General features: G+C 40.0%; 9 protein-coding genes across 9 annotated transcripts; 4 read left to right on the top strand and 5 right to left on the bottom strand.

Moving 5' to 3' along the window:
* Positions 1–940: 940 nt before the first annotated feature.
* PKNH_1316100 (mediator of RNA polymerase II transcription subunit 7, putative) lies at positions 941–1672 on the top strand (the record flags this gene model as incomplete). Its single annotated transcript, XM_002258066.1, has 1 exon — positions 941–1672. One exon carries the CDS (start codon positions 941–943, stop codon positions 1670–1672), a length of 732 nt encoding a protein of 243 aa, XP_002258102.1.
* Positions 1673–1881: 209 nt separating this feature from the next.
* Positions 1882–3784, bottom strand: PKNH_1316000 (ribosomal protein L4, mitochondrial, putative; the record flags this gene model as incomplete). The annotated part of the gene is made up of 2 exons (XM_039113515.1): positions 1882–2078; positions 2188–3784. 2 exons carry the CDS (start codon positions 3782–3784, stop codon positions 1882–1884), a joined length of 1794 nt encoding a protein of 597 aa, XP_038969893.1.
* A 560-nt stretch (positions 3785–4344) lies between these two features.
* On the top strand, positions 4345–5161 carry PKNH_1315900 (conserved protein, unknown function; the record flags this gene model as incomplete). The annotated part of the gene is made up of 4 exons (XM_002258068.1): positions 4345–4416; positions 4616–4701; positions 4879–4936; positions 5054–5161. The coding sequence occupies 4 exons, from the start codon at positions 4345–4347 to the stop codon at positions 5159–5161; spliced, it is 324 nt and encodes a 107-aa protein (XP_002258104.1).
* A 789-nt stretch (positions 5162–5950) lies between these two features.
* Positions 5951–6642, bottom strand: PKNH_1315800 (protein transport protein SEC61 subunit beta, putative; the record flags this gene model as incomplete). Its single annotated transcript, XM_002258069.1, has 3 exons — positions 5951–6029; positions 6341–6454; positions 6596–6642. The coding sequence occupies 3 exons, from the start codon at positions 6640–6642 to the stop codon at positions 5951–5953; spliced, it is 240 nt and encodes a 79-aa protein (XP_002258105.1).
* Positions 6643–8552: 1910 nt separating this feature from the next.
* Positions 8553–9330, bottom strand: PKNH_1315700 (60S ribosomal protein L22, putative; the record flags this gene model as incomplete). The annotated part of the gene is made up of 3 exons (XM_002258070.1): positions 8553–8660; positions 8836–8967; positions 9160–9330. 3 exons carry the CDS (start codon positions 9328–9330, stop codon positions 8553–8555), a joined length of 411 nt encoding a protein of 136 aa, XP_002258106.1.
* A 1726-nt stretch (positions 9331–11056) lies between these two features.
* Positions 11057–12790, bottom strand: PKNH_1315600 (uncharacterized protein; the record flags this gene model as incomplete). Its single annotated transcript, XM_002258071.1, has 1 exon — positions 11057–12790. The coding sequence occupies one exon, from the start codon at positions 12788–12790 to the stop codon at positions 11057–11059; it is 1734 nt and encodes a 577-aa protein (XP_002258107.1).
* A 992-nt stretch (positions 12791–13782) lies between these two features.
* On the top strand, positions 13783–14478 carry PKNH_1315500 (ribosome biogenesis protein nep1-like protein; the record flags this gene model as incomplete). Its single annotated transcript, XM_002258072.1, has 1 exon — positions 13783–14478. One exon carries the CDS (start codon positions 13783–13785, stop codon positions 14476–14478), a length of 696 nt encoding a protein of 231 aa, XP_002258108.1.
* Positions 14479–15870: 1392 nt separating this feature from the next.
* On the bottom strand, positions 15871–16842 carry PKNH_1315400 (conserved Plasmodium protein, unknown function; the record flags this gene model as incomplete). The annotated part of the gene is made up of 2 exons (XM_039113514.1): positions 15871–16164; positions 16765–16842. 2 exons carry the CDS (start codon positions 16840–16842, stop codon positions 15871–15873), a joined length of 372 nt encoding a protein of 123 aa, XP_038969892.1.
* A 5378-nt stretch (positions 16843–22220) lies between these two features.
* On the top strand, positions 22221–25144 carry PKNH_1315300 (ATP-dependent RNA helicase DHX36, putative; the record flags this gene model as incomplete). The annotated part of the gene is made up of 3 exons (XM_002258074.1): positions 22221–23399; positions 23748–24041; positions 24167–25144. The coding sequence occupies 3 exons, from the start codon at positions 22221–22223 to the stop codon at positions 25142–25144; spliced, it is 2451 nt and encodes an 816-aa protein (XP_002258110.1).
* Between the last annotated feature and the right edge of the window lie 23 nt (positions 25145–25167).

The raw sequence follows: 25167 nt of genomic DNA, 5'->3' as shown, positions 1-25167 counted from the left end.
AGAATATCCTTGCTGTGTTACCCATTCAAAGCTCTTATCATTACTACTAACATGCTCATAGCACAATGGGGGGGGGGGGGGGGGAGAAAGAGGAAGGAACAGAAAATGATGCACAAGGGGAGAAATGTTCTTTAGAGAAACGCCACCATAAAATTGTGCACTCCGTTATGGATAACTAAGTACCCCCCCCTCATAATCCACTTGAAGAAGAAATCTTCGATTTCGTTTTCCTAATGTTTAAAAGGCTACAGCTTTCCTCGCTCAGTTCATTCCTACAGGGTATAGATAGTCTGCTTGGCAGAGGAGAAATTAAATCCGACTTTTCCTCCTTAAAAAAACTTCGTGCACCACATAAATAAGTATTTCATCCCGTTCTACACCTTCATTAGGACGGTCTTACTAAGTAGGAGGGATTCACCGGGTGCTCAAAGGAATTTCATCCCAATTGATATACGAGTAGACCGCGCAGAGGAAAGCACTCTGGTCCATTTTGATACGAGTGTTGCGATGAGAAGTATGTTGCGTAAATGGAAACCTCCCTTCCGATACACTAGGAAGAGGAAATAAGATAACTTATCACCTTTTTCCAAAGTTGCGCCCTGTACTCTCACCCCGGATGAGCAACTATTATGAAAATATATTGCGGTGCCCTCAGTATCCCTTTAACAGTTTTTTTTCCAACCTCGACCTCTTTTTGGTGTGCCACTTAAATATTCTGTACACCTGATCAGAATTGTTTAAGAGAGGAATTTTTTTTTTTTTTTTTTTTTTTTTTTTTTTTTTTTTTCCTTTTCCTTTTTGGTGGGTTGCATCCACTGAATTGAAGTCATTCTCCCAAGGTTGCGTTGCGTTGTATTGTATTGTATTGAGTTGTGTGTTTTTTTTTTTTCTGCTAATTGCGGAGACCACACGCCTGCCCCTCCATTTGACGCATCGAACCATGGGGGATAAGTACGTGTCAGGCTACCCGCCGCCACCGTATTACTTCCGGGAGTATGTAGATGCGGGTGAGGAGGTGGGCCAAGTGGAAGATACGGAAGGGGGAGAAGACCACGCGGGTGCCCGCAATCATTTCTTAAGCAACATAAAGCAACAGTACAAGATTTACGATGTCACAGAGAATGTCCACGTGCAACCCCCAATCGATGGAAAGGAAAAGTACACCAATCGAACATGCCAACTGCTTCTGGGGAGACCCCCACCAGTACCCCTCAAAAGTAATTACAACGTATTTGGTATTAATCACCAAGTGGAGAAAAGAGTAGAAGATTTAGATAGTGATGAGTTACTATATGATGTGAAAAAAAATTTAAAAAATGAATTTATTAGGCTTTTTAAAAAATATAAAGATTCCTTTTTCGATCTTTTTGATGACATTGTAAACAATAGACGGGACGACAAGACAAAAATAAAAATACTTATTAAAGTCCACGTAAATTTATTTCATATTTTAGCGAAATTGAGATTCTACCAAACTGTTAATAACGTTATTAATATTTTGAAGGTGCAACTTAAGAGACGACAGATAGCCATCGACAAGATGAAGTTAAGCTTGCTTAGTATTTATAGCTATATAAATTTTGTGCAGGACAATTTCTCCACCAACCGTGCAATTGAGGATGATGAAGAAGGTGCCAGTCCCAAACGGAGGAGAAAACTCACCGCCCTGTAGGTAAGCTCAATGGGTGGGGATCAATCGAACAGGGTGATATACGGTCGTTATTACTTTTTTTTTTTTTTTTTTTTTTTTTTTTTAAGTTTCTCCTTTTAGACTTTTTTTTTTGGGGGTGCATCCGTGCGGAAATGATAGATCATCTGAACCATCGCTCTGTTCCGCAGCTTACCTGTCTCGTCTTGCAGTTAGGACCGCTCCCTTCTTCCCTATTCACGCGGGGGGAGCTCCTCATGGGGATACTCCCCATCATCGTTACCATCATCGTTACCATCATCATTATCATCATCATTATCATCATCATTACCATCATGATCACTGTCGTCGTTGTCATCATCATTGTCATCATCGTTGTTGTCGTCCTCATTGTTATCGTCCTCATTGTTTACTTCTCTTGGGTCGTTTCCTAAAAAGGTGAAGAGGGGTGCGAACATCAGGGAGTGCAAAAGAGAAACGCACGAATGGACACGCAACAAATGACAACGCCGCTGGTACAGATGAAGAGTAGTTCCTACCGGTGGCGCCCAGACCGAGCGCGGACAACGCCGAGCGTTCCTCCAAGTAGTCGTCGTCGTTCAGCATCTCCTCGAGGATACCCCCCGCATCTGCGTCTACATCCCCGTGTGCGGCATCAAGGGAATCCTCAACATTGAAGAGGTATTCATATTTAACAAATTCAGGAAGGGGCTCATTGCAGGAAAATTTTGTCAAAATGAAATTCTTGTAAGGATCCTTCTTCTTAACCTTGAGAGGGCCCTTCAAATCGCTACTCCATTTCCACTCTTCTATATTTTTTTTTAAAGCTTCTTTATCGAAGAAGGCGAAATTATTTCTCCTTTTTTTTTCCTTCCAAGTTATATCCCAGTTTTTAACCTTCTCTGGTATGGGCGCCACAGAATTGTCTGGAGTAGCACACTTAGGAAGCCATTTCATTTTGTGTGGATATGTTTTCAATTCGTAAATTAAATTTTGTAATGCTTTATATGTGAAAACAACATATCGATATTTCAGTAAATTATAAATGTTTACGCCATGAACATTTTCCCTTTTAACGCTAACTATATTTGCGCAGGCCCAAAAAAAATTATCGTTAACGTCTGTTTTCCCTTCATGCACAAGCAGAGCACTGTTACAATTATTCCCTAATATATTTCTTAAATATTTCACAGCATATTTGGTTTTGTGTGATTTAATTAAAAAATTGTCTACCACTTTTATTTGGTCCTGTGCAAATTTGGCTGATAACATAATTTTCATTCCCTTCCACAAAAGTTTTCTGTTTATCTTGGTCCTCTGGTCGAATGGCCTGAGGGGATGGTTTTTCACTCCCAAATACCTACCGCAGGTTTTTCTCCAATTCATTCTTGCTTTTCCACTTTTTTTTTGACTTCGATACTTTTTCGTACTCCCCGGCCACTCCCATTTGTACAGTTGCATCCGCTCTGTGTACCCTGCCAAAGCAGTTCTGTAAAAATAGTAACACTTGTGTAGTATGTCCGGCCTGATGGGCAACCCGAATATGTCGTTCGGCACACTCATATACTTTATGTTCTCGTCATCAGGGCCACATTCAAATTTGTAAATAGGAATTTCTAATTTGCTATTAAACCCCACCGCTGGGAAGCTCCAATTGTTCCTTAACAGAGTTTTTATGTCTATTATGCATCCTGGTCTCCTCAGTATTGGCTCGTCATCCACGTGTGCAAGGTGCTTCGGTCTCTCAAAGATGAATTTATACTCCTCTGACAACCCTTTCTGGTTAACACCATCAAAAGTGTTTTCTTCCCCCGGCGGGACCTCGCCTACGTAGTTCACGTCACCCTCACAGGTGGCATCCCTTGTTCGGTTCACATAAAACCTTTCCTGCTCTTGTTCCATTCGCTCTAAATGTATGTCTGCGTTTTTTCCTTTTTCCACAAAATCGCCTGAACAGGTCATAATTTTTTTTTGGTTTTTTTTTTCACAGCTAGCCATTTCTTCATTTTGTGTGTGTAATTTGTTCAGTTTCGTTGTAAAACGGAAGGTCCTGATTTCTCGCCTTTGCGTAGGCGAGCGGGGCACGGTCTTTACGACCCTGCGGGCCAGGCCCCCCTGGCACAGTTTCAGAAACATCGTGCTGTGTTTTCCGTAGAGGGGAAGAAACGAAAAAAAAAAAAAAGAAACAAACGGAAGAAACGAAAAAAAAAAAAAAAAATAAATAAATAAATAGCCTTGTGGGTATATACGTATGATCATACATACATCTGCACGTGCGTGTTGCTACACAAGTGCTACGCGAGCGCGCCCTCCACACATATAATACTATTTTTTCTACGTGTACGGAGCGCCCCTGGTACGAAACCGCCAATTGGAGACTCCACTCGGAGTAACGTCAACAACAAAGCTCATTTGGTGCGGAGCTCGCATCGCACGCCACTTTGCATTATCAAATTTGCCGGCGTGGCAAAAACTGTACATGTGAATTGAAAACAAATTTTATTACCACGAAAGGGCATATACAAAGGGCATACATAATTATTTACGTACATATACATTTGTGAAGCGTAGCTTTGACGACACACGTGATAAATGGCGTAGCAGAAGGAGCATACTGCCTCTCCGCAAAGGAACAAACACCTTCGCCATGTTCACAGCGATTCGGTGACAAATGTACAGAGACCGGCATGAACACCATGGTGAGCCTTTTCCAAATTCACAAAAGGTTCATGTACTGGCCTCCAAAAAATAAAATAAAAACCATAAAGGTGAGCACTTACGTGTAAGCAGGGCCTTCTGTGCGTTTGTATGCATCCAAGTTTTATCTGTACACACATACACACCGCACGTAAACAGGTCGTTCCGTCGTTTGTTATCCTGACAATGCATGGAACATTCTACATTAACGCGCTTATACTTTAATGCCTGTAAATCACCCCCCATACACACACTTGCACATTTTGTCAGTTCCCCTCAGGAAAGAAGAGCTTCATTTTTATCGGCAAAAGGGATGAAGATGGGAAGGACGAGCCGCTTCTCTGTTTTGTCGACAAGTGGGAAAAAAAAAAATATATATATATATATATATATATATACACTCAGCGGAATTGTAAAATTTAAAAGTTTCGCATGATTACCCAACGTATTCTTGCACAAATAAGGGATGAAGGTACACCCAACCCATTCCCATCCACTCATGTCACCTCCCTTAACCCCCAAAACTGACGCAGCCAAAATCATAAGCTGACTTGGATGAACGAAGAGGAAGTTCTGAATTTGGAAAAGCTGGTAATGCTCTTATGCACATGGAACTGTGCACGTAATGGAGGGTATGCAACAGGTCCATGTGTACAGGACGCCACGGTGCATGAACAGACAGGAATATTTTCTCCTCCCTCCATGTAGATGCCGCGACTAGACAGCTACTTCTCCCTTTACTTGGAAAAAGCCCAAAAGGTGAAAGAGCAGAATGCATCCCTTAATGAAGAAATGAACAGATCCTTACATGATTAAAAAAAAAAAAAAAAAAAAAAAAATTACAAAATGAAAGTGTGAAAATGGGGGACCACACCTTTCAAGATTTTTACATTTATAACACCCTAACAACGTTGACTTTTTTTTTTTTTTATCGTTTCCATCCGAATGGGGGTTTTCCACCAAATGTAAGTTAAATTGGAGGGAGTTCTGAAACTGCCCGCCATAAGTATGCCTGAACATATATTTAAATCATCACCTGTTTTGTTTAATATAACAAAAAAAAGAAAAAAAAGAAAAAAGAAAAAATAGAGAGGAGGAAGACACACATGAGATGGTAAAAAGAACGCTTAGCATTATGTTCGAATGAAAAAAAAAAAAAAAAAAAAAAGAAAGAAAAAACATGCATATGAGTATATTACTTGGGGACCTATGTGTTTGTGTATTGTGTGACACCACATGTATGTCCAGCGGGTTTGGTATTCTCCACGTAGTAGAACGCGGACTCTACAACGCACTTGTTCATACAGACAAACACATAACAGCACAACTGTGATAAACTAGAAAAAAAAAAAAAAAAAAAAAAAAAATGCACAGATGGTGAACTGAATGAACAAATCGGTATACACTAAATCGATAAAAATAGGCAAACAGTTTTTTTTTTTTTTTTTTCCTTCACATTTTCGCGTTATATGAGCACAGGGAGAGTTATCCTTAAATGTGTCAACGGAAATGGAAACAGAAAAATCTTCCTCCGTACATTCATATATACACCATCCACACGTGCAAATGTGTGTGTGTGTGTTTTTTTTTTTTTTCTTCTTCTTTTTAAATTTTGCTAATAATGTGCAATATCACTACAGTCGCCATGAAGATCAATGTAGAGATAAGGACCGTTTGGGGGGTTCTACAAGGAGGGGAGTGGAGGTGGATAAATGAGCCATGGAGAAGGAGTGCATGAGCGTGATGTTACACATGCAAACGGTTTATACGTAGGAATGGGAAGGGGAGAGTGAGAGGCAGATGAGCATGCCAATTAATATGCACATCCACGGGTACTCCCCGGAAGAGCGCCTTCACGCAAGCGCTCCATTAAACGATTCATTAAACGATTCATTAAACGTTTCATTAAACGATTCATTAAACGATCCACTAAACGATCCACTAAACGCTCCATTGAACGTTCCATTGAACGCTCTGCTAAACATAGTTCATTACAATTTAAATCCTGGTGAGTCATCTCCATAGAATTTCACAATACTATTACTATTTCCACTGTTACTTCCTCTCGGCTTGGCATTGTTCGATGCTGATCCTGTGCTCTGTCTTCGTCTGTGAGGGGGGAAATCACATGTGAATTATGTTGTGTGTGTTTTATTTTATGCTTAGCAAACACCCAAGTAGGGGTTCTTCCTCTTGGGCTATGTATGGATATCTGGGATTCTCCACTTCCTGTGATATGAGCCCACTAACCTGGCAGGTGTTCTCATGCCACCAACGATAACAGGTGAACTGTTCATTTTGCTCTAGTGGTTAATATATGGTGAAAGGGTTTTCGTCTGTATGGAGGAAGGTGGAGGAGTGAGAGTTAAAACCTGCATGAACTCGAAAGGAAATGCCAATAGGAACCATGTGTATGAAACTCCATAGGGCATGTGAATAATAATGGTCGTGCCCTTGACATAACAAAAAAAAAAAAAAAAAGGGGAAAGCAATCGCGATACTAATGGTATTTCCCCCCACCTCGCGATGACAGGGAGGGGAAAAAGAAGAGAAAAAAACTCTAATATGTTCCTTATTATTTCCAACCTATAAATGAGATCAGTTGCTACGTTCTGCTGTGTCCACTAGTTCTCCTGGTTTGTCGTTAGTCGACGTGATCAGGGGGTGTTGGAAAGGATTGAAGCGAGTGGAGGGTGATGGGAAGGGACACTAAAAAGGGGCTAATGAGGTTGCCTTGTAATTCTTGCTTGGTCACTTTGGATCGTGCTTCGCTTAGCTCACTCGATCATTTGCGTTTCCTATTTTACAATTTCGTTTGATGGATTTTTCCTCTTCTGTTTATTATTATCTGTTATTGTTTTTTTTTTTTTTTTTTTTTTTTTTTTTTAATAAAAAAAAAGTGTATTTTTTTTTTTTTTTTTTTTTTTTTTTTTTTTTTTGCATGACCCCAGAGTGCACTTGGGTTAACCCGCACAGCCGCTTTTGGTCACTCCTTCAAATGAACAAAACACGGGGAGGATACGTCGAAGCCTTTTCTTCTTATTATTATTTTTTTTTCTTTTTAAAAAGGAATGTTATAGAGGATTCGCCAAATGATTCACTAAAAAAAATGAGTACCAAGTTTTAAATTAAATTGTGAAAAAAACAAAGCTGTTCCCTTTTTTCCGCATGACACAAGTGGGAGGGAGTGCTGCTTCAAAAGGGTCCACGTTGACATGCATTTTTTTTGCATGCGTGCAGACGTGCACATGGGGAATAGGTATATGGAAAAGAGCACAACGCATGTTCGGTATTGTGCTTCATTTGGTGGTTGCCGAGTGGCTTGGATGTCGCGATAGCATTCGAATTGTCATGCTCATTCTCATCTCATTCGAATGTTTTCATGTTTTTTTTCCCCCTCATGATGGGAGAATATAACCCCCCCACACTGCTGAGTTAGCCGACTTTGTGAAATTCTGTTACGTAGTTAGGAAAGGTCGTTTACCCAGTAAGCACTTGGCCAAGGTATTTATTTGACGTCGAGACAATGGGGAGGTAGTGACACCTCCAATGATGGAGTTTTTTTTTTTTTTTTTTTATAGCAGTAACCTTTTTGATGTGGCATAACACCTTCCCGGCCCAAGTGCGCGTTATTTCCCAAGGAGAAGAAATACACTTGCGGGGGGTCTTAAAGGGGTGCACACATATTTAAGAATAAAAGAATGGAGAATGGACCCTCCTTATAATTCCTATCCTTGTAATAATTTGCTCGTTACGCGAAAAACATTGCAAACGTTGCAAACACATTGCAAAACGTTGCAAAACGTTGCTAAGCGACGAACCCGTTTTCTCAAAATGGGAAGAACTTTTGTAAACGTTTATTAAAATGGATGCAGTTACTTAAACGTAGGAGAAAAAAAAAAAAAAAAAAAAAAAAGGCAATAAAGATTGAAATAATAAAGATGGAAATAATAAAAATGGCAAGATAATTTCGCAAGAAAAATATGGCCTAGTAAAGGGGCATAATGCAGTGCGCTGGGCGGCATATCAAAACGACTACACATGTGAGCATTCCCAAAGTAGGGCAAACCGATATGCGCCACGCGGACCAACACTTCTGATTGCTCTTAATTTCTAATGGGTATATTACATCGCCATGTCATACGCTGCGTCACCACGCGGTGTGTGTACTTGCTTCTTTGTCCTGTGAGGACCACCCATGTCCTGGTTAATTGTTCAATTGGAAGTACTTAAACTCGTAAGCCAATTTTCCCTTGGCAATAACTCTCAGGAAATCTCTAATTTGATGCATCTTAAGGTACTTCTTGGCCAGGTACTGTATTTTCAAGGGGGGGAAAAGATGCGAAAAAAAAAAAAAAAAAAAAAGGGGAATAAATACAATAATGAATATATATACAGGTATGTAAAGAATAGCAATTGCATGTTGTAAAGTAGACTTTCACTTGCATGTATTTTCCCACGCCAACGTGGTGACTCAGTCTCGGGCCTACCTTTATGTAGCGCTTGGAGAAGGGGATGTGAACGGTAATGTAAATTTTGCAGTCATCCGAGGTAACCACTATTTTATTCTTCAAGTTGTTGGTCTTCTTATCCACCTTAATTTTGTCCTTAAAAAATTGTTCCTACAGAGGGGGGATCATGTACGAGATGGTAAAAAAGGGTTAACAGGCTACTCTCTCATCCACCGAGCAGAGGGCGACATTGGCAGGTCATCCACCCACGTCAATGTAATGACAAGGAGGTCTCATAAGAATACACGGTTTTCACATGTACGAACAGGCATCAACGCATGCGAATCTACAGTGGGAAATTACCAATCCGCTAATATCAAGGATGGTATCCTTTACTGGCTTGGTACAATCCAAGATGTACTTAATTCCCTTGGTGCTTTTCATGGCCTTTGGTTTCTTCACAGCTATTTGACTCTTCTTTCCATTTTTCTTCTTCTGCTTTTTTATAACTTTGGATTCCTTCTTGGCTACCATTTTGATTAATATTCGGGGGGATGGGAAAATTCGATGCGTAAAATAAAAAAGTGTAGTTGCTATAAATAAGCAGTTCCCTTTTTTTTTGCGCGGTTTTTTTTTTTTTGTATTATAACTCCTTGAAGAATATTTTGAAGAAGGGGGGGGATGAAGTTATGCTGAGTTATTTTACAAATATGAGAACTTCACAGTTCGGAATGTGCTTCTTTACGCTTATTTGTATATCACTTAACGTGTAGGTTTTTTTTTTTTTTTTTTTTTTTTCCCACGTTTGGGTATTTAAAATTGTTGACATGAACGAGGGGACAAATTCGCGTTTTTGCGTTTCGTTTTATTGTAGGCTTGAAGAGGAACCGCGTGGTAAAATTGTTCCAGAGAAAAAGTGCGCAAATTAAGGAAAAAAAAAAAAAAAAAAAAAAAAAAAAATCCTAACCGTTGGGGGTGGTAAAAAGGGGCATCAAAAAAATTGTATCAAAAGAGCGACAAGGAAGCGACAAAGAGTTGCATCGTGATAATGACGCAAAGTTTTCCTCGCAAGTACCCCTCCTTATGTTTTGACTCCAAAAAGGGGAAGATAATAAAAAACGGAACGCCCCCAATAAAGGTGATTTTTTTTTTTTTTTTTTTCCAGGCAAAAAAGCACCTACTTACGATGCGCCTTTTTAGTCGCCGAAATAACGCTCTGCCTCCCTCAGGCATACGGGGGAAAATATATTGTATGCATCATATAAGGCATATATATATGAAGAAAATAAGTTTGAGAGGCCACCTTGGTTTATGGTATACTTCGCCACTGAACAGGCATTAAAATAACCCCCCCTTTTTTTTTTTTTTTTTTTTTTTCGACCCGGCGCCTTCAGTAGTGTAACACTATTTTTTTTTTTTTTTTTTTTTTTTTTTTTTTTGTTGCACGCGCATTAGAACGCAGCTTTGAAGGGGTTCCCCGCATGCCACTCTATTTTTCTCCATAAGTGAAAATAAAAATTGGAAAATTTTCAAAAAAAAAGGAGAGAAGCATTTCCTCGTCGTGAACCCCCCCTTATTTATATGTATCGTAACGCAAATAACTTATTCACGCGAGAATTTCAAAGGGTAATTGATTACCACGCTACTCTGCCCAACAAATGGTCAGTACAAAGTTTACTTAATTCGGGTACCCACTGACACTTTCGTTGAAGGGGAGAAGCATAACCCCGTGGGGTGTTAGATCTACAACGTGGGTTCGAGACCCCAGGGGGATTCCTTTCACGCTTGTTTTTCTCGCACCCCATTCTAAACGAAAAGGCAAACCAGATGGCGCAACGCATATTTGTGCGGGCCAGACTGTGCGTCGCTCGAAAAAGCCTTCTTTTCCCACTTTATAGCATTTTTAAGAAGAAAAAAAAAAAAAAAAATGGGGACCTACGTACGTAGGAACTTTGCATAATGCAAATTAACAAGTTGCTCGTAGAAAACTTCTTTCAAAAAAAACAAACAAAAACAAACTAAAACGGGGGAGCCCCCGCCAAGACGATAACGTCATGCTCCCTGTAGAAGACGAAATTACAAAAAAGGAGGATTTCCACAGGTGGTGCGTTGTGTGCATGGTGTTCGAGACAAGTTGCCCGATGCTCGGCGGGTACTTTCCACCCTAGAGATGAACGATAAACGATGAATGATGAATGCGTTATCATGTTACCGCTTCATGTCACGGCGCTATCAATACACGGTACACACTTCACCGCGGCTAAAACTTCATCTGCTTGGCGTTGCCTGGGACGACAAAGTAGGGGGGAAGGTTCTTCGTCGTAACGCAGAGAGGGCACAATATTTCGATCAGGTAGTCCTTGTGTGTATCCGCACTACCTTGTGCATCCGCATTTCCCTGCGTTTCATCAGCGCCCTTTTCACTCTTCTCCCTATCCTCCCCCACCTCCAATTCGACCAGACGTACACTCTGTACATGCACGAAAGCAGCTATATTCATCAAATGCACATAATTAAGGTTCTGCGAGTAGGACACTCCCAAAATGCAGTTAGTCAGGTTAGTTATATTCCCATTATACAAACTAACCGTTACGTTTTCCCTCTGTATGTCTCTGGCATCGGCTGGTAGAGCCGACAACGGCACAGCCAAATTCGTGTCGAGTTTAATGAAATTAGTTAAGCTATACTTGAATGAAATGATGTGGCTCCTTCTATACAGGTTCTTCGTTACTATAATATCTTTCGTAAAATATTGGTAATACCACATATTTTTGCAGTACCTTATTCGGTTATTATCTGAGGGGATTACTCCCTCGTACTTTGGCATGCCTACAATTTCTACTTTCCTGACTGGATCATCCATGTCTTTGTTGTCCTTTCGCTCTTCATCTGCAGCGGGCAGGGAGTTTAACTTACGGTTACCTTCGGCAAGGGTATCGTGTCGGTTATCGTGTCGGGTATCGTGTCGGTTATCGTGTCGGGAATCATGGTGATAGTCTCCTTCGTAGTCTCGGCCATAATCTGAACCTCCCTCACGGGCGAAGGAGCGACCCCGGTCCGCGACCCGCCGACTAGCCTCATCCCCGTACTGGTCCTTCAGGGAGTAATGCAAAAAAGCATTATCAATCACGATGACGATGTTTATACCGTATATTTCAATCAAGTTGTTAATCACGTGATGGTCGGCTTCGGAGGGCACGTTCAAAATGAACCCTGCAGCGTAGATGCCCTCCTGCTGTCCATCCGTTTTGACACTAGACGATACAGAGTTCAAGTTGTTCAGCAGCATTAAGTGAACGCAACTGCTTATGCACTCATTCAAGTGGTAGTACAAATTGATGTCTTCATTGAGGTCGAGGTAGCCAAAGTAGTAATCTAGTGCACACTTCATCCGGTTCATTGGGTCGTAAACAAAAGCACTCATAATCCCTGGTCCTCTGTTCAATTCGACTTTATCACAAGTACACTTTGTATCGGCTTCAATAAAGATCGGTTTGAATCCTGATTTTAATGCGTAATTGAGGAGTATCAACGAAACGGAACTCTTTCCTGAGTTGTTATTTCCTGTAATTAGAACTCTGGGTCCAATTTTTTTTTTTTTCTTTGCCAACTTCCTGTAGGCATCCAAAGTATACGATAGGGATAAGTACTCCTTCATTGTGCTGTTACCGCTCTCGTACTCCTGCAACGTTCGACCTTTTATTTGAATTGTGCATCCTGTGAATGTATAGATGGCAAATTTTTGGTTACACCCAAATTTATACTCCTTATCAATGATTAACTCTCTTCCAAATATTTCGGCTGTGCTTGGGAAGTTGCCACTGCTGTTGTGATCGTTTTTGTGTCCTACACCACTGCCACTGGGCAATAAACGTACTTTAACGCATTCTTCCTCATTCTCCTCCTCAAATTTAGCATACTTTTCCAGGGTCACTATTCGTAGCTCTCTGAACGCCTTCAAGTGATAAATCCGTGTGTTTCCTGAGTTAGCCATTTTTTTTTGTGCTCTCCTTATTTTCTGCTAATGGGGGTGTTATTTCTCTGATCTACTTTTTCCATATGGCGCGTTTTTTATTCTTCCATTATTTTTTTTTCTTCTGTCCCCCCCATGGTTATACTCTATGATAGGCACTACTTTATTCAGAGACGACAGCTTCTTTAACGTTTGTGTTATATACCTCCGGATGCGCGACTTGTGTAGCAGGCGTGTTTAAATGAAACATAATAATTGGTGTATGTTTTTTCCCCCTTCTGTGGCTACCCCATGTGACGGCTAGCCAATTTTTTTTTTTTTTTTTTTTTTTTTTTTTTTTTTTTGCAAAAAGTTATGAACCGTTCATATGAAAGAGGAGTTGCATTTCCCATATGAATTTTTTTTTTTTTTTTTTTTTTTTTTATCCCCCCCCAATTGAGCCGCTACTTTTATCATTACCATTACCGTTGCTTGTTTTCCCTTTGAGGAGAAAAATTGCCCCCCTGGGTGGGTAATTCTCCTTCCCCCTGAATTTGTTAAGCGGCTTCCCTTGCACGTGGAAATTTGTCCCACCATGGACTTTATCTCCCATGTTGCTCCTTCACCTTTTTTTTTTAACCCCCAGCGTGATAGATCATTCCTTTTGAAAAGGTTGCCCCTCATACAATCTCGTGTATCCTTTAGGGGAAAAGGGAAGAAACTACATCTGGTATAGAGCTATTATATATGCATAAAATAAGTGTTTTTTTTTTCCTTTTTTGTAACATACGTTGCGTCATTTCTTTTTTCCCTTTTTGCGTGTGCCCCAAGACTTGATTGGCGCCTTGGGCGAACTCGCTCAGCAAACCCATTTCCCCCCACTCCCTTCCGTTTTCCGGCACGATAGGGAAAATAAACAGACAGCATGTAGCCTTGAGTGGAATAGGCATTTGCTCCCCAGAAGCAGTCTGTACAGCGCATATAGAGCAGCGCATCCCCCTCTCTCTTCCCTTCCCACATTGTTGTGAAACAAGATGGACACGCCCGAACGAGAAGTATCACCTCCCCCCGCAGAGGAAGACGAAAATAAGAAACGAGTCATTATCATTTTGGAAGGGGCCCATTTACAGCTAATCGAAACGAAGAGGTACATTTACGAGCTGGCCAACATCATGAAGCATAAGCACTTGTTAAGAGACCAAAAAAACGAAGAGGAGATGAGAAACTTCAGACCCGATATCCTCCACCAGTGCCTAATTCACCTCTTAGAAAGTGCACTAAATAAATATGGCCTCTTGCAAGTGTACATAAAAACACATGACAACCAACTATTCTATGTCTCTTCTCATTTAAAAATCCCGAAAACGTATGACCAGTTTGAATCCCTAATGGTAACTTTCCTACGGAAATATAAAATAAAGGCAAATGAAAAAAATTTGTGCTTGCTGAAATTTCTGAAAAATGACTATAGCGCTATTTTACCAATTAATGGGAAAAAAATTGGCTTGTCTGTAAAGGGGAAGAAAGTACATTTCTCTGAGTATGTTCAGAATTTGCAGAACGAAGATGTACCCGTTACGTTCTTCATTGGGGCAGTGGCCTACTCCAACCCGATTACGAAGCTTGAAAATTTAGACGACAACATTTGCATTTCCGAGTTCAGCCTTAGTGCCGCCACATGCTGTTCCACCATATGTTCAGAGTTTGAGAATCTGTTGGGCCTGTTCTGATGCGTTGTTGCCGCAAAATTTTACCGGTGCAGTGTCCATATGCAGACAGCAGAAAATATACCAGGAGTTTCTGCATTGGTAAACTTTTTTGTTCTTTTTTTTTTTATTATTTTTTTTTTTTTTTTTGTGTCCACGGAACGTCGAACATCACTCGCACGTACGGATCGGCACGACTGATATTTGGAAAAAAAAAAAGGAAAGCAGACAATTTCATTTTCTACATACGCAAATTATAAATGCATTGTAAAAATTTTGAAGTTTGCTTCTTTTTATTTGAATTCTTTTTTATTTTTTCCTGCACACCCTGTTGTGCCCCAATTTGATGGCCTACCCCTTCCATTCAAACTTTGTTTCAACCACTTTGCTAAGCCCTTCCATGGCAATGCTCCCAAGGTGACCTAACCTCTGTGCATTTTTGACAGTTTCAGTGCACACTTATTAATGGGGGAAGTATGTAGTGGGATAAGCACCATTCCTTTTCCGCTTTTTTTTTCATTTCCTTATTTTATTTTTTTTTTGGAGAATAAAGTCTTAACGGCACTAAAAAAGCATATTTTTTAAAAAAAAAAATGGTGTTTTAAAAAGGGAAATGCAAAAAAAAAAAAAAAAAAAAACTCAAAATGACGCAAAATAAGGTAACGTAAAAGTAACATAAAATGAAGTAGCAGACGTGGTAGCCTTGGTAGACATGTTAGACCATATAACAACAAGAATGAACATGGTAACACTGTAGGGTAATGAAAGGAATCATAAGGGCGTGAACTGTGCATGGCATATGTTAGACTGTTGGCCGCAAACGCTATGCACGTTACATGCTATACATGCACTGTGTAAATATGCTCATATTAGGGGTGGGGTGTGGGAGGGGAGGAAGGGTTTCACACGTAGTCACATATATATTCACACATGTGTAAGGACATACGTGCGTACGAACGTATATATTTGTATATATCCAATTAAAAAAAAAAAAGTGAAAGGGGAGGGGGGGTGGGGGGAATGCAGGCACGCATACATGATACATGTACACATACATGCATACTTACATGTGTACTCACATGCTTACTTGCCACACACACATTTGTCGTAAAAGGGGGGGCATTGCCACAAATGCACCTCCGCGTGCAAAGTACTCGCCGAAAAGGCATGCAACGTGGAGGGGATGAATGAACACGCACGTTGGCGGGCACTGCCTTCGCTGAATTTGTCCCGCTCTGTCAAATTGATGCTGCATTTTCTGCTGCTCATGCGGTTGCTATGGACGTGATCGTCCTGATTGGCGCGATGATATCGATTTCCGCGCTTTTTCCGGTACTACCAAAAAGTACAAAGGGCTTCATCTTCATTAATCTCCTGTTCCTCCAACGGGGGAGAGAGGCCACCCTTTTCAAAAAATTACGCCTTCTTCTTGGGAAAGTACCTCCACAGCCAGGAGAAGTATCCCACTTGAGTCTCTCCACTATTACCCCCCCCATTTTTTTGTGAATTACTGTCTGCGCCGCTTTTCCCTTTATTATCAGTTGTTCCGGATTTAGCCTTGGGGTCTGTGCTGCTTACTCCCTTTTTGGCTTGGTCTTTATCGGCACCTTCATTTTCGCTTTTTCTCGGAGATGCATTTATTTCTTCAGGCTTCTTCACGACCTTTATGTTTTTGGAAATGACTGTTTTTTTTACCGGTTGCATGAAGTCCTGCGGGAAGGTACAAAAAGAAAAAAAAATAAAAATATGAAGTTGTGCTGGTGTGATCCAGGAATAACGACGTAACGGAAGTGTCTCATTCTCGATCTATCTACGTATCTTTTTTTTTCTATTATTTTTCCCTCCACGTGCGGTGATGCATCTCCGTTCGCTCCCCCACTATTTAAGCAGTTTCCCCATTTAAAAAGCTCCATAAAAATTGCATGCACAGGTCAGGCAAAAATAGAAATACAGCCAAAAAAAATTATGACTCACCAAAGGGAAAAAAAAAAAAAAAAATAATAAAATAGAAAGTAGAACAGACAGAAGAGAAAAGAACGTTAGTTATATTTTGAGCACCCCCTTCTGCTCGCAGACCAAGGCGAGATACGTTTTGAACATAACGTGGTGGCACATAAGGTTGCAACGCAAAAGAGTACGCGTAAATGAACCTTCATCTCCTCGTATGCACAATTGTATACATGCATATAGAATGCCCATTTGCACACACATGCAGGTATATACTTTATAAATACTGCTTCGGGGGAAGCAAAGGGAGACACATTGCTTTTGCTGATTTGATCTGTTTTTCTTTTCTTTTTTTTTCCTTACCTCTTCTTCTTTCGAATTCGGTTTCTTTAATTTAATATTGGGGTTGCTAGTCGTGGGCGGTTTATTAATTTTAGTCATTTTCGTTATTTATTAATGTTTTTTTCTTTTGATTAAGAACAAAATTTATCTTCCTGGTTATGGCTGCTATCTGTTTTGTTTCATGTATACACAATCCGGGAAAAGGGCGGGGAAGAGATTGTTGTACATGAAAACTTTCTATTCTTATCCGTGTTATGTATTATCCTAGGTGGCAACTTCGGGAGTATGTACAAAAGTATGCGCATATATAAGTGCTAATGTGTACTGACGAATGTACAAGGCTTGCGAACGCGTTTTGCACGGGTGGGGGATGCAAAAGGTTACGCGTACTCAAGATTTGCATGTATATATCTGTTTATATAAACAATAGCATACATGCATTAAGGGCATACGTACATACAATACATGCCATACATATATATATGGTAAGGGAAGTAAAAAAAAAAAAAAAAGAAAAGAAAAAAAAAAAAATCAGAGAAATGCGATATTTCAAAGACAAAAAAATAGGGTTAAAAAAAAAAAAAAAATGGCAAATTAGGCACAATGCGTCATTCCTTTTACATACAATTTTACTAAATCATATTCAGAATGAACAAGGAGAGGGATGAGCCGTTCAGCAAAATTCAAGTAAATATATATAAAAAAAAAAAAAAAAGAAAAAAAAGAAAAAAAGAAAAGCAAAAAAAAAAAAAAAAAACTAGTGCGATGGCATGATATAGCGTAGCATTATCATTGCAACGTAACGATAAAGCGATAAAACAATAAAACGAGAAAAATAATATTGCGCGTGTTTTTTTTGCTACTCTAATTTGGTACGCATACGCAAATTGACAAACGCAAGTGAATGCTTACTACTTATGCTATCCTGTATACTTATACGTAACGTAACGCAATGTATTGTTGCGCGAGGTTTATTATAATACCGACTTAAAAAAAAAACTTATTGCTTTTTTCGTGTACTTGAAATGGTTAGGATTTTTTTTTACTTGTTCACGGTTTCTGTTAAAAATAAAAATTATATATATATATATATTTTTTTTTATTGCTCCTTTCTTTGCTTGCGCTTTATATTTTTTACCAATTAAAAAAACAGTAAATGGACGATGAACTGATAAAACGGCAAAAACAATGAACAATGGAAGCGACGCAGTTAAATCTGACTCACTGCAATTAGGCGAAAACAATATAACAATATACAGTAAGAAGTATGGAGCTTATAATTTACTCAGCCAATAAGAGAGGGTTTTATATACTACCTCTGCAACCACGAAGGGTACAATTCTGCCGGTGCCGCTATTATTATATACTGCTCTGCGGTAGTCATAACGTTATCGTTATAATTACTGCAAACAGCTATAAACCGTAGGCAATAGCAAGAATATATAATAAAATTATACTTCCACGGTACAACGTTTTTTTATATACATATACAGGCATGCACGTCGTATAATTTTATATAATAGGAGGGTTAATATAAAAGTACTTATATGTATAACGCAAATATTTAATTATGCATGGTTTGCTTTTACGTGCCTTCGCATTAGTGCTACTCACACGTATAAATAATACGTTGCTTTTTCAACACGAAAAGAGACGAATCAAGCAAAACTCAACCCATTAGTATATGTATACAAATTATGCATAATATTTTTCCTTTAACAATTATGTAAAAGTACCTTCTTTACCTAACGCTTAGCACGCCCTTGATATCAATACTGAATTTATTAAAGGCGCAGTTTTTACAGTATAATTACGCATAGCCCATGTACACGTATAAATTTTATATTCATAGGCGGTGCAGCGCATAATAATATATTTACGACACCTTTAGCCCTAAGGGCACGAACTGTAAAAAGCGTGAACACTATGACAACAACAGGTATATACCTTTTAAATATGCTTATTGTACAGAATGTACATGATTATATATATTTATATACATTTACGATAGAACACGTACTGGGGGTGGAAGGTAAAGTACTAAACAGAAACTTTGCGAAAGTACATTGCTGTACATATATATATATATATATATACGCCAAAAAAAATTAGTACTTAAACTGTACTAAAGGAAAGATTAGCGCTAAAAAAAAAAAAAAAAAAAAAAAAAAAAAGAGGTGTTTTTAATAAACCTGCGCAAAGCTAACTTGTTAAGCGGCGCTATTGCATTTGCCTTCTTTCGCGGTAATTTTTTCAACTTAGATTTGTTGGCAATTGCTCAGTTGGGGTGTCCCTTTCGGTGAATTTTGGGGCAACTATTTTTGCAACCGTTTTGGTAACTTTTTTTTTGGTAACCTCATTTTGGGAGTTTTTTCTGGTGCTTGTTCTGCACTTTGTGGAGCAATAGGGTGTGGTGCACTTGTTTTTAGGCGAAACTGTTCACCCTGGACCACCGCCTGTCATTGCCGCTCCGTCAGTTCAGTTCAGTTCAGCGCGCACACTGCGCCTGTTCATTAGTACGGAAAAACAAAAACCTGGGGTGAGGGGATGGGTGGGAGAATCCCCTCTGCGTTCAGTTCACCTATTTTTCTTTCTTTACACTACCTTTTCCTGCTTTGGCAATTTTGTGCGAACACGTTTCCTCTGAGCTGCGGAGCATTACACTACGTACCTGTGTACTCAAGTTACCGGGTCGTTTCGCGCGAACAGGGGGGTTTTATTTACCAGTAAATATACTTTTACGTATATATATAATTTGTGTGTACATTCCGACGAACGCGGGTATGGGGGGGTTACCCCATATCTTCCCCTTCTGTTCACACGTCCCCCTCCCAAAAAGTTTTGGTTCTGTTCTTTCGCTTTATTTCGTATTACACATTTTTTCTTTTTTTTTTACCATTTTATCGTTTTACCATTTTACCATTTTATCATTTTATCATTTTATCATTTTATCATTTTATTATTTTTTATTATTTATTATTATTATTTTTTTTTTTTTACCTGCCTGTTCAGGCAATTTTCAACAACCTGAACATTTGGTTAGCTGAAAAAAAAAAAAAAAAAAAAAAAAAAGCTGCGGCAACACATTTTAAGATAAAAGGTTACCCGTAGTGGAGGCGGGAAAGCATTTTCTCGTTGGTTATTACTGTCCAATGAAAGGGAATCTTCCAATTAATATGCAATTCGTCTCTTTAATAAATAAAGCTAAATTTCTCGCTTATTAGAAGTGTGTGCGGGGGTGTAAATGTTTACCGCGTTCCGCGTGCAGACACACTGCGGCTGTCTGTTCTTCCCTTAACGTGCGACTGGCATTGACCAAGCTGTGCCTTTTTCCCCCCCCTCCCCATTTTGACAAGTGCCAAGGTATTAACTATAATAGGCTATCGCGTTCCGCCTTTCTTCGTTTGAGCTTTCTTAATTTGGCAAGTTATACTATGCGGGATGCCTCCCATTTTGTGCGAACCGATTTTACTACCTTCTTGCACAAGGCGAATTTATCCGTCGGCAGTTCCATTACTCAGCGCCGTGGAGCAATTTTCCTCCTTGACATTTGCAGCTGTCCATAAGGTGTTCCCCATTCATCATTCCCTGCTGGAAACACATCGCGAGCACTTAACACTGTGTGCGTTATGCTTATAAGAGGGTTTCCACGTAGACACTGATATAAAATACCTCCCATTTAAAAATTCGCCAATTGGGTGGGAGTATCCACAGGGATCGCGCAAAATGGTTTTCCTATAATATGGCTTTCCTCCTCCCTCCCCATATAGTGTCCCAGTGAATAAGTTCACCCCTTTTTTTTTTTTTCATTTTTTCTTTTTTTTTTTTTTTTTTTTTTTTTCTTTTGAGGTGAGAGAATTCCACCACTGGCGTCACACAAAATAAGGTGCAGCAAATATTCATTACAAATGAAAAGCTCCCAAAAAAGGTGCAGGTTACATTTGTACATAAATATCTTCAACACATGTTCACGTCATTTCTAATCATTCAAATAAAAAGAAAGATGGTGTGGAGACATTGGGACAGGATGAAGATGATAAAAGGGGGAAGTGCAGGCGTAAAAAATTACCGGTAATCTATATCATATGATTGCTTTTTCCTCTTTGGTTTAAATATATAAATAACGTTATTTTGGTCCAAGTTTATCAAATTAGTTAACGTGTACAGTTCAGGTTGTGCACACGATAACGTGGGTTGTTGCCAAGGGTTATCACTTCAATTGTCATTCGTTGACCGCTTTGGCTATACGCACTCCTGCCCCTGCTGGTGCACATGGAAACCTGGACGAATTTTAGCTTCTATTACCAGGTACATGTGGCAGGTCCCCCCTTTCGAGGGTAAGTTCACATTGACGTGTTTCCTTTTCAGGTTAAAATTCTCCCTCATTATTAATACAAAAATGACTTGGTCACTTTACAAGCATGAGAATTAGAAAAAAAAATAGAGTGTTGCTTCTGGGTACACTCTTTCAATTCCATAGAGTAGGAGCAATTCATCGAATCTGTTTTTTTTTTTTTTTTTTTTTTTTTTTTCTTCACAAGAATCATGCTGGGTGAATGACCGTGTGGTGCATTTTGGCGGCAAAATATGTTAACATGGTTTAGGGGCCCAAATGGGTTGGAGGCGACGTTCCCCGGAAGTGTTTTCCATATGCATACACACATATACATATCGTATATATGTGGCCTGTGAGGGCCAAGTTGCGCTCCTTTAAAGGCGAAATATGAGAACGTAACAGATAACTGTTAAGCTCGACAGTTACGTACCTTTCGATATGGCCATTTAAAAAAAAAAAAAAAAAAAAAAAAAAAAAAAATGAACCCCGTCGACTCAGCCCTTCCGACAACAACATTGCTTTTATTTGTTTTCCCCCGCGTGAAGAATAATCGACGGCGCCGTTAGCGAGGGCAATTCTCCGACCGCGCCACCGCTGCATTAGTCCATAAAATTTTCTACATATACATATACATATATATATATATATATATATATATATATATATATATATATATATAGTGGGTACCATCTGCAGGTGGATGGCGTGCGGTTTGGCTAGTTTTTCTACAAATCCAAGTGGGACCCTCCCATTCCTTTTCCCCTTGATCCCTCATTCTGCGTTCATTTCCTTAGGAAGAACGCATGAAGAAGATTTCTCCGCATACAGGTTGGAAGAACTCCTTTCATCTGTGGTGGCGATCCTTTCACTTTATATATTAAACCAAAGGGTGATATGTTGCTCCGTGAGCGAGTAGGGACAACTCGCTAGAGGAGATAAGAACAGGTCCAATTTGCGAAAAAAAATAGCGGAGGCGCTACGTAAAAAGGAAGAGAAAGGGGACTAAACCCACGGGTACTAGTGAGTACTACCTGAAAGGACCACTTATGAACTTCTTCTCCATTTGAAAAAGTGAAGAAATCAAAACAAAAATTTAGCATTCTCTACCGGAGAGTCCACCTCTTTATAACAATAGAACAAAATGATCGATCTGCCCATATTGAAGCACAAGAAGGAAATTAAAAAATGCATCAAGAGGAATAGGCTAATTATTATTAAGGGAGAGACGGGGTGCGGAAAGACAACCCAGGTACCCCAAATAATAAACAGATACTTTTTTGATAAAAGGAGGAGAAGAGGTAGTAGTGACGCCGGTAAGGATGGAGCAGTCTGCAAGGATGATAACCAAGCTCGGTCACCGAAGGAGAAAGCTCCAATGCGCATGCTGGTATCGCTGCCCAGGAGAGTAGCAACCATTACTGTAGCTGAGAGAGTGGCCAAGGAAATGGATAGAGGGCATATAGGAACTTACGTAGGGTATGCCATCAGGTTTAAAAATGTAACTTCCGATGACACTAGAATTAAATTTGTAACGGATGGAATCCTGATCAGGGAAATTATGAATGACCCATTGTTAAAAAAATACACTTTCTTAATATTAGATGAAGTGCATGAACGGTCCATTAGGACAGATGTCCTCTTGGGTTACGTTAGGACATTAATGGAGAAGAGAAAGAAGCTGAGGATCATCCTTATGTCTGCAACATTAGATGTGGATACTTTTAAAAACTTCTTTTCCGACCCACCTATTATTTCCATTCCGCATAAACTGCATCCCGTTAGCATTTTCTACCCCATGAAGCCTGTGGAGGATTATCTCATTTCCGTTGTGTGCACCGTTCTGCAAATACATTTTGGACAGGGCGAGCGGCACGATGGCAGGCATGATGTGCTGAAGGATGACCAGTCGGATGACCAACCGGATGACCAACCGGAGGAGCGCTTGACCGAGTTGACAGCCAACACGCGGACCGACCCACCCCCCATTGGAGATGTGCTTGTCTTCTTGCCCGGTCAGGAAGAAATAGAAGCAGTAAACTTAATGCTGAAAGAAAAGCTCAAAATAATTTACAAAGGATCCCTACTGCGCAAACTCATTGAGAATCGTCAGGGGGAGGAGGAAGAAGGGGAGGTGTTGGAAAGAATTAATGTCGCCCTCCATGCGAAGAATCCAATAGAAGATGGAATTTGTTTCCACCTCGGCCACAGGGAGGTGGTTCCGGACAAGATATACGCCATGAAAATTCTACAGCTCTACTCGTCCCTTCCAAATAGAAAGCAACGAATAGTCTTCGAGCCCGCGCCGCCAAATACGAGAAAGGTAAAAATTGGAAGAAAAAAAAAAAAAAAAAAAAAAAAAAAAAAAAAAAAGAAGCGCCATTGGCAAGGTTGACATTGGAGTGGCCCTTAGAATGTTATCTACGAACGTAGATGATAAAGTGGATGCCAGCCTTACCTTTACTTTTCTTCACTTTGTTCGTCGTGCTCTGTGATCCATCTTTTTGCAACGTAGTGACGACACAAAAAAGGGGAATTAAAATCCTCCTGATGAAGAATCCTTCTGTGTGATAAACTCTCCTATCAATACCCAACTGTAACTACCATATATCTGCTGCTATACTTTCCCTTTCTTTTTTTTTTTTTTTTTTTTTTTTTTCCACCTTGTTAGGTCATCCTCAGCACCAATATCGCGGAGACATCAGTTACCATTCCAAACATAAAATACGTGGTAGACAGCGGGCGCGTCAAGATAAAATTCTTCGACGCGAAAAAGGGTAGCAGTGTACTCAAAGTCACGCAAATATCGAAGGACGCCGCAATACAGAGAAGTGGGAGAGCAGGGCGAGAGGGACCCGGACAAGTCTACAGGGTGTACTCCAAGGAGGAGTACGACAGCATGAACCCGTTTTTAATTCCCGAGATTTTTCGCTCTGATCTGACACAGATATATTTGGAGTTGAAGGTAGGAACTGTTGCTCTTCTGCCATCGTACTAGGAAGGGGGCCCTTTTTTCATTTTGCCACCCCTTCCGCTACGATCGCAAACTTCCCACACACATCAAACGTGTCACCTCCCCCCGTCCTGCAGGCCATGAATATTGCTAACCCACTGAAGTTTAACTTCCCCGAAAATCCAAAGAAGGAGCTACTGCTGCACTCCGCCAAAGTCCTCTTCCGAATCAACGCAATTGACGTGGAAAACAACCTGACCGATCTTGGGAAAAAGATGTGCCTCCTTCCACTGAACCCAATATATGCAAACATGATGTTGTGTTCTGTGGATTTCCATTGTATGGATGAAGTCGCTACCATCGTGGCGTTCCTAAACTGCGAGAGCATATTCTTGAACTATAATTTTTATGAGGACTTCAAAATTATGAATGAGGAATCGGCAGGAGGTTCCCTTGCATGTTCCGCCAGAGAAAAACGCGACAACCAGGACAAAGGCGATGTACTGGACAAGGACGACGCCACCATTAATGCAAAGACGGATGAATCTTTTGAACCCGCCGTCGAGGAGGACCCAACTATAAGCGACAGAAACAAATTAATTAACATCGCGCGCAGGAAGCTCATGCACCCGGATGGAGATCACCTAACCCTCTTGCACATCTTCTATCTCTGGCAGGAAGAAGCCACTCCCAACGAGCGAAAGGATTTTTGCAACATATATGCCTTGAACAACGAAACCTTACAACAAGTACAGAAAATAAAGGAGCAAATTCTGCAAATAATGACTACAAGAATGGGCATGAAAATATCACCAAAGCTACATATGCATAAATGGGATCAAGTATTAATTTGTCTCTGCAAATCCTGTTTTTTTAATGTGGCTAGATCTACATCTAATACAAATGAGTTTATAAATGTCGTAACAAAGAGCAAGTTGTATGTCCACCCATCGTCTACTCTTTTCAGTTCGCACATCAAGGCATCCTTCATTTTTTATTCGGACATTGTGCAAACAAAGCGCCTCTACGCACGAACCGTTACAAAGGTAGACGGAGATTGGCTTCTCAAATATGCTCCTCAAAACTTCCAACTCGTGCAGGACTCCACGGGGTAGCACTCGTTCTGGTTTTTAACATT

The sequence above is a fragment of the Plasmodium knowlesi genome (assembly GCF_000006355.2).
Source record: "Plasmodium knowlesi strain H genome assembly, chromosome: 13".
NCBI classification, from domain to species: domain Eukaryota; phylum Apicomplexa; class Aconoidasida; order Haemosporida; family Plasmodiidae; genus Plasmodium; species Plasmodium knowlesi.
Note: the sequence above shows the minus strand (reverse complement) of the source record. Positions and strands in the feature narration are given on the sequence as shown.